General features: G+C 24.6%; 1 protein-coding gene across 1 annotated transcript; it reads right to left on the minus strand.

The window, feature by feature from the left end:
• Positions 1-3,284: 3,284 nt before the first annotated feature.
• On the minus strand, positions 3,285-5,398 carry LOC124829929 (BTB/POZ and TAZ domain-containing protein 4). Its single transcript, XM_047303518.2, has 5 exons — positions 5,132-5,398; positions 4,739-4,869; positions 4,199-4,505; positions 3,500-3,810; positions 3,285-3,405 (listed from the first exon to the last, which is right to left on the minus strand). The coding sequence occupies exons 1-5, from the start codon at positions 5,396-5,398 to the stop codon at positions 3,285-3,287; spliced, it is 1,137 nt and encodes a 378-aa protein (XP_047159474.2).
• Positions 5,399-9,254: the final 3,856 nt, after the last annotated feature.

Below are 9,254 nucleotides of genomic sequence, written 5' to 3' on the forward strand. Positions count from 1 at the left end.
TCGTAGCTACACAGGATTCATACAGTCCGGACAGTCAGAGTCATGTGGTCGTTCTTTGCATGCATGAATGTATGAATTATGATGTGGTCGTTGTTGGTTTTGTTATATGTTGTATGTTGTGATTGAATAAATTAAATTACATAAGCTTACCCTGTTTATAATTTTTGTCTGTGTTGTGCGTCCTGTCGTTGTCCTTTTGCAATGATCATGTGAGCAAAAAGAGAAGAACTGTTTGAAGAAGTATTGAAAGATGCAACGAAAGTGAAGGCCGAACCTTGAGAGCGTTCGGTCTGGTGTTGGCGTTATCTTTTGTAAAGACCGTGCGGTATTAGTATATTTTTGGTAAACGTTCGGTCTGATAGTAGCTAGCGTTAGTTTTTAAATTCCCTACTGTTATGTAAGGTCGTTCGACCGTAATGGTAACCGAGCGTTGAACTGATCTGTAGTATTGTTAACATGTGATTATTCTCTATATGGTCTTACACTGTATTTTTGGGATGTTACATAAAGTGTATGAATTTTTTAATTTATTAAAAAGATTGATATTTAAAATTGTTACGAAAAAATTGTAAAAAATTTTAGGTAGTTTTGAAAAACATATATAAATTAATAGTATAAAAAACATATATCGGATATGAAAATCCATATATATTTTTCATAGTTTTTTCTTCAATTTTTAACTATATTATTTGTAAATATTTATTATATTGTTTTAAAATATTTTATTATATTATTTTTAAATGTTTAATTAGATAATTTATATGAATTTATATAATTGATTAAAAAATTAAATTTATTTAAAATTGATAAATTTATTTAAAATTGATATAAAAATTTTAAAATATTTTTTTGTAGTCTTAAGTATTATTATTTTTGTGTTTTTTTTAAGTATATTAGATTATTTAAATATTGAATTATTACAAACAATTAATATTAGTTCAAAATATTTTTATTTAATTAAAATATTGATATAATTACAAAATTATAATATTTCATCAAAAAAATAACAAAATAGCTTCAAATTGTAAAAAATAAAAAAACTACAAAAGAAATAAAACATTAAATAGTTTAAAATAAAAAAATTAATCAATTTAATTAATTCATTAAAAAAATTAAAATAAATATTAAATATATACAAACAAAATTATTTAATTCATAATTAATTTAATTAATTCAAATATTTATATATTTATAAAATCCTAATATTTCATTAAAAAACAACTATATATCTTAAAATTATAAAAAATTTAAAAATTATAAAACAAATAAAACATTAAATAATTAAAAATAATAAAATTTAATTAAAATATAATTAACTATTTAATTACTATAAATATATATGTATCAAATCATAAAATTTTATTAAAAATAAAGCAATTTATAATCACCAAAAATATAATAAATTAAAAATTCTATTTAAAGTACAATTAAATCATTTAAAATAATTAAATTCAAACTGAAAACAGTGGATTTAGAAACACGAGCAGACTTAGAAAATGGATTCATGTTGGTTTGCGTTTCCAAATCCGTTTTCTCATGACACAACTTCTGTATAAAAAATCTCTCTCCTTTCTCTTTCTCTCGTCTAAACCTTTTATATACAAATCTTAATATATATCTAACATATTTCTATTGGATATGCAAGTGTGAGTCTAAGTCCCACATTGGATAAAATTGAGAAAAAAAAAAGTATATAAAGACTATATAAAGATGAAAAACTCCTTAATCCATTGTCTTAAGATTTTGGATAAAAAGTTGTGTCGATCCCTTATATAGTTTCCAATATTATTGGTGTTTGTGTAACCCACAGAAGATTCTAAATAATATATATATATATATATATATATATATATATATATATATATATATATATATATATATTACAAAATCTAAAATATATATTTTTATTTAAAATATATTTCAAATTGTACTATCTAAAACATGTTTTCAAATTTCACAACCTAAAACTTTAAAACACGAACAAATAGTTTTCAAGCACTTCAAGAAGTTGCACAAAGAAACCTTGAGTTTTGAGGAAAAAAACACAACATTCTCTTACTATTTTTTAATAGCACTTGCTGAAAATTAAAAGTTGATTTAATTTAAGTATTAAATTACTTAGGTTAGCTTATCTAGGTCCCTTGAAAAGAGATGTATATAAAACAAATAAAATTCCTAAAAAAATTGTCTACAAAATAAACAAAAATATTAAGTAAATATTATAAAAAATCCAATCTACTATAATTTACTTATTTTATTTAGACTTAAATATATTTTTTTGTCTCTAAACTATTTACTAAACTTGCATTTCGTTGTTGTTTTGAAGTATATATCAGTTTCGTTCCTCAAATTTATAAATAAATATAAATTTACTACACTTTTTCTTCTTATTACACAACTTTTTCTGGTGGTGACAGACTTAGAGGTATCCCTAAAGGTGACGAGCTTGGTGGTGGTGATGGTGGTTATCAGGACAAATCTCCACCACGAACTTTCACCTATAACTACTTATTCGGGGAAGGGGTTAGAGTTATTTCAAATGTCTTGAAGTACACCCTAGAATGGTGTTGGTTGGGGTTGAAGATCTTTGTCACAAACTTCTCTCACGATCTTTATCAAATTCCTTTGTGTGTTTAGGGTTTGTTGATAAACTAATTGGGTTCTCAAGCCGATTTTGAAGATAAATGGTTTTTCATGAAAGTAGTTGGAAAGTTGAAGAAAAATCAAAGAAAAATGGGTTTATCATTCTGGATCATTTTATCCACTTCTTATGAATATTTTTAATTAGTGACGAATAACAAATTTAATAAATAGTTTGAAATGAAAAACATATTTAATCTTTTTATTCGCTATTATGTGTTTTTCTTAATTATAAGTACCCACTTTATTGAAAGCTTAATTCAAATACATACAGCTCATTAATTAAAGATGTACTTACTAATGATGTAAGATGACATCATTGAAAGTCATATACATATTAAATTTCTATTCATAAATATAAATGATAGATTGATATCCACACTTTTGAATAAATAAACAGTTCCATGACCAAATGAATAAGAAACTAAATAAATATATAAAAAATTGACATAAAAAAATAATAAACATATTAGAAAAAGATGTTCTTCTACTTGTTTTTTTTTTAATTAAGGTAACAAAGAGAAAATTTTCATCTTTAACCTTATTTTCTTATTAACACTTACAGAAATTGAATATACAATTAGCATTTGGTTTTAGACCAACTCTTAGTATCCAAAATTTATGCATCTACCACAACATCACAATCATTGTTGCAAAAAACATGATGCTATCTTGATTCCTCTTGTTCTCAAGATATTTTCAACCAAAATTTTCCACCTAATTTCATCTTTCTTGCTTTGTTTTGATATTCGTTCCTTAAAGTTCCTGAAATAAAAAGAAAATGTGTTACTATTGCAGTGGATGAACAAGTTGTAAAAAAGTACATTTTCAATATAAAACACATATTATTATTAATTACCTGCATAAAGGAACTCTACAATCGTCCGGATTAACACATAATCGAGAATGTAACTCGAATAATTGCCACATCCTCTTGCAATGAACACATCCTCCGGGAACTCTCAACTTACATGCAGCAAAATGACGAACAAGCAACTCTAATCCGTTGCATGCTGAATACTTACATGGTTGGTTTGCTTGAAGATCTTTATCATAAGGACCAATAGTTCGACAACCATCTTTACATATGTGAACAAGAGCTTCCATGGCCTCATACAATTGTAGATATACCTTTTTTTCATTCATTTTTCTGATTCTTTCCTTTTTTATCTGCGTAATAAATTAATGTAAAAGCAATTAGATAAATGACTAATCAAATTTCACACCACACGGTAAATAAAAAAGGTTGAGTTGTTTATTTCGTAATATATTTGTCCTTTTATTGAGTTTTAGTTTTCACAGACAAAAACGACAAGTTTAGTTCTTAATGTGAATATAAATTAAGTTTAATCTACATTGCTCAGACTATAAAGAGGTTGAATTGTATAACTTTGCAACAAAAATATTTTTATCGATTATAAATTGTCATAAAAACTACTTTAGATATTTATATATTTTATTTTACACAGGCTAAAATTTAAAATAGAAACAAATCTAAAAAATAGAATGGATCGGTTAGCCAAGATAAAATGAAGGAAAAATAAAAACATGGTCTTACAGTTTCTTCATTGATCATTGACTCTAGAATTTCCTTTTCTAGAAGTGGGTGACTCAACTTCATTGCTTTCCATCCTTCTGACTCTGAAACAACTTTGAAGTTTTTCAATATCTTGCGATGACAAATGAGACTAAGTCTTGGAACATCACATAACAACGCTAGTTGAAACACGTCAACCAAGTTATCCATGGTGAGTAAACCCAATTCTAGTCTTTGTTCACATTCACACTTTAAGTGAGGAACCATGTATACATGTGACAACACCAACAAATGTAGAACAAATTCATCCATATCTTCTTTCTCGTATCTATAAAACAAATTTAACAATGTTTTAACAAATGTATATTAAAATAATATATTATAAAGAAGAGTAAAGACAATGAATTAAGATCAAAACCCTCACTATCATGTTTGATTACATTAACAAATCAATTACATCTAAGTGTAGTAAACAAAATTCAAAATATTATCAAACATTATTGTATAATTGTGTGTGTTATTAATGATTTACATGACATCATGACAAAGGATCAAACATACCTAAAAGTGTACAAATATCGAATAAAAACTTGAACTGCATCATGTGGAACCCCAATGATTGATATTTTTCGCCATCGTCCATGTCGATGTGCTTGCTTTAGCATGCCTTTTAAAACAGGAGAAGCCATGGCCTATTCAAATAATATGAATTAATGACTTCAACAATGGAAGAAAAAAATATTCAATGTGTTTTTAAGGACTGATCATATAATGTATTTATTTTCCGATGATTAATATCATAAAGTAATATAAAACATTCCAAATATCCTTAACTCAATATGAATGACTTTATTTTATGTGTAAACAATACTTTAGAAAAATTTAACATCATATCATAATCTCATAATACGATCATAAGATGAGTCTTTAATGGAATAGGATGAATGAACTTACAATAATGTTAGAATGAGCATAAACAACATCACCACTGTTAGTGTTAATGCAAACATCTGCTTTATAACCTTGATAGAAAAGGCGCTCCCACAAATCCTTTCTTGACGAAGAGTCGTTGTTGTTTTGTGTTCTTGGTTTTGAATTATAAGATGTCTTACAATCGTAAAATGAATTGATTGATATTGAACGTGGCATAGGAGGTGATATAGGAATTAATTTATTGACATTTTGAAGAGACTTAGAATGATCGTTAATCATGTTAGTCATTGTTTTACGCTTTTCTTTTCCTACATAAACAAATATAAAATGTTATTTAGTAAAAAAATTACTATTTATAATATAATTCATATCACATATAATTAATTTTAAAAAAATATTTATTCTAATTTCATAACTCAGTTTACATTTAATTTTAGACAATATTTTAAGAGCAAATAAGAAACATGTGTATTATATACCTATGTAAACATTGAATTATCATTTAATAATGCATCACTTTAAACATCGAACATTTATTTGAATATAATATTTAAATGTTTTTATTTTTAAATCTTAAAAAAAATGAAATCATCTTTCTAAGTCTTCGATGAAAATATCTTAGATCCTTATTTTTTTATGTTAATTTTTGGTTAAAATTTGTTTAATTTTTTGTACTCTTAGTATAAAAAAAGAAACATGAGTAATAACAAATAATCCTATAATTTTAAAAATAATTATACAAAAGTTAATATACAAAAACATATTACACATTTTCATCCATGAAATTCCATTCCATTTTTTTTAAAGATTAAAACCCAACATCGTTTTACTTTCAAGTGTCTTGTTCTTTATAATAAATATCATCAGAAGCATAACAAAATATTCATATTTTCTATGTATATGATATCATTTACACTATCAATGTTATATGAAATGTTTATTATTATTATGATCTTGTTAAAATATAAACCTAAGCTGATTTATCTGATTGTAGCTTCACACAAATAATTGAAAAGAAAGTATCATATGAAATTTTATCCACATCTTTAATACACCAAGGTTGGTGAAGTGGGTTTCATCTTTCTTTATTTTTTCTAAGAAAATTCTGATATATTATATTTATTTTCATAGTTTTAAATATATTTCAGAAATAATCAGTTCTTTAACTTTTGAAAACCAGTTGTCTTAATTGACTGTTGTAGAGAGATTTTATATCAATTAATTAGACAAAAGCAAACTATTAACTAAAAAAATCTAAAGCTTTAATGGATCTATACCTCCAACTTAAACATCTAAAAAATTCATACCAAATACTTTATACCATATCCAGAAGTGTTGGTTCATTTCATAAATTTCAGCATGACATTAGAAATTGCAACAACAGCAAAGTCCAACAATGATGTAGAGTTTGTGATAAATTAGTATTTATATATTGAGTGTTTAATTTCAAATAAAAAATGTATTTATATATCATTTTGAGAAAAGTTTTTGTAAGTTTTTGCATATTGTCTCTCAGCAGGTTTGTAAACAAACTGCATTAAATAATCGAGATTTTTTCCATGTGAAACAAATGAAATTTCTACATACGTGAAAAGGATCTAAATGATATGGTTTATGTGGATCAATTGACAATCTTAAATAAACAACAAAAGATAAACAAATGAATATCAATAGAACAAATTATGATCCAAATTAATAATGAAAAATAAAGAAAGAAAGTGAACTGGATTACCTGGTCTGAACTTTTAAAGTGCTCCTCTGAATATTGTTTCAAAAAACTTACAATCCCAGAGAGGATAAAAACACAACAAAAAATTGTGGAATCACAATAAAATCCTTCAAGACCTTAATCTTAACTAATATAATTAAAATAAATTATTGAAGTAAAACTCTCCTTTCAAGAAGATCACCACCTTTTGCTTTGCATAAGAAATTCAAAAATGGGTGAAGATTGGTGATGCAAAAGAGAATAGGAGAGCGAGGAGGATGAGTTATCAGAGCCTGACTGCAATTTTGCATACGTTTCCATGAAAAAGGAAACATAAAGCTAAAAAAACACCTCAAATCTATCCCCCACTCGTTTTTAGCTATAAATATCAACATCTGTTAATAACACATGCCATATGCACAAAGTTTTTTTTTTTTCACAAAATTATTGTTTGTTTGCTATATTTTAACATAATTTTCAAATAATCGTGCATGTCAGAGTTGTAATACCTCATCAAACTGTGCAACCGTATGTTCACTTGTTTGTGTTTTTGTTATTTTTGCAAGATGTCTCACATTATACACTTGTAATAATGAGAGATATAACATGTTTAAATTATAATTAAAAATGAAAAGAAAAACACATTTTACTAAAATGGTTTTTATTGAAAAATAAACGAGTTAATCAAAATACTTCAAAATATAGTATATGCCTTTTTAATATATTTGATATTGATTAGAAATGATCACCTCCATTTTTATAGCTATTTTAAAAATTGGAGATTTTCCCTGCATAAGCAATTCGTTTAATTTTAAGTGATTTAATTAAATTTCCCGGGTCACTTAAAAGTTTGTATTACTTCAGTTAATTATTTTGTATTATAAGTTTGTATATAATTTTCACGTATACATCTATGTAACACAATTTGTTTTTATAAATTAACTTTCATTGTAATTTTTTTTAATGTGAAATAACTTTTTACATTTAATAGTAAAGATGCATAATTGTATTATTTATTTCATTTTAAAAATATAGATGTTTAATTATTATTATTATTGATATTATTATTAAAATTTGTTATTGAACATGAACAAGCAAGTTCCTCTTAGATAGAGTAAGAAAGAAACAAGTTGATTTGAAAAATATTTACTAAGTTTTATGTTAGTACAATTGAATTTTACGAATTTAAGTGAATAAAGTTATGCTAATATAATTGAATTTTAAGAATTTAAGTCAATGAAAATTATTAACTTTATTTTTCATTGATCTAAATTTAAAAAAGTCATCCACCATTAAAAAAATTACGAACTCGACCTTTCCACGATGAATATACAACATCCCTTCTAGCAAGAGATATTGAAAGTCTCGTCCTAGTTTCACCTTGTTCAAATTTCTCAACCCAATATATATAGAAGCACGGTGTGTTTTTACAAATTCTATATCAAACAAATTGAAATAAAGATTAAAACCAATTAATCAAACAAATAACTAAATTTAAAGAAAATAAATAAACTAATTAAGATCACATAAAATAAATCTTAAACTCTAAACAAAAGAAAAAAATAAATAAAATTAAAAAATAAGGAGAGAGATTTTTTTTACCCTATTCAAAAAGTTCATATAAGGTATTTAGAAAAATTTGGGAATTAAGGAAAAAAATTTGAGATAATTACTCTCTCCACCACACATAGTCCTTTCTGCACCTCTCCAACTTTTCTTATTTCCAAAAGTAACATTATCTAAATATTTACTTTTTACTTTTACATATTTTAATATAAAATCTTTATCTCATTCCCATTTCCTTTTTCACTGCTGCAGTACCCCACACCCTCACATAACCTTCATGGGTGTTGCTCCCTACACCACCCCACTTTGCTCCCTGTACCATCACATTTTTCTAAAATTCCAAAACTATCCTTTATATTTTAAAATATCCTACACCTCCACCTCTTTTCTTCAACGGATGTCAACATCCGTTGAAGAAAAAATTCTTCAACGGATGTGCCACATCCGTTGAGTTTTTTTTTTTAAATTTTTTTTTTAATTTATTGTATTTTAAATTAATATATAAATATTATTTAATTTTTTTAAAATTATTACTTAATTATTTATAAATTAATTTTATTTTATATAATAAAATAATTATTATTAATTTTAATTTATGTATTATTATTTAAATAATAATTAAAAAATTTGTTATAAATATATTAAAACGGATGTGCCACATCCGTTAACGGATGTGGCGACATCCGTTGCATTTTTTTTTTGGTTTTTAGTTTTTTTTTTTTATTTTTTTCTTTTAAATTATTGTATAAATATTATTTAATTATTACTTAATTATTACTTAATTATTTATAAATTTATTTTATTTTATTTAATAAAATAATCATTATTAAATTTAATTTATGTATTATTATTTAAATAATAATTAAAAAA

This window comes from Vigna umbellata, chromosome 7, assembly GCF_029865625.1.
Source record: "Vigna umbellata cultivar VRB3 chromosome 7, Vumbellata_1.0, whole genome shotgun sequence".
NCBI lineage: Eukaryota > Viridiplantae > Streptophyta > Magnoliopsida > Fabales > Fabaceae > Vigna > Vigna umbellata.

Bases quoted from the DNA above. Each gene is read 5' to 3' on its own strand.
- LOC124829929 (XM_047303518.2), bottom strand. From the start codon at position 5,398: ATGACTAACATGATTAACGATCATTCTAAGTCTCTTCAAAATGTCAAT. The intron at 4,870-5,131 runs GTAAGTTCATTC...TTATTTGAATAG, and splicing joins ATGCTCATTCTAACATTATT to GCCATGGCTTCTCCTGTTTT. The intron at 4,506-4,738 runs GTATGTTTGATC...TTTGTTTTATAG, and splicing joins CGATATTTGTACACTTTTAG to ATACGAGAAAGAAGATATGG.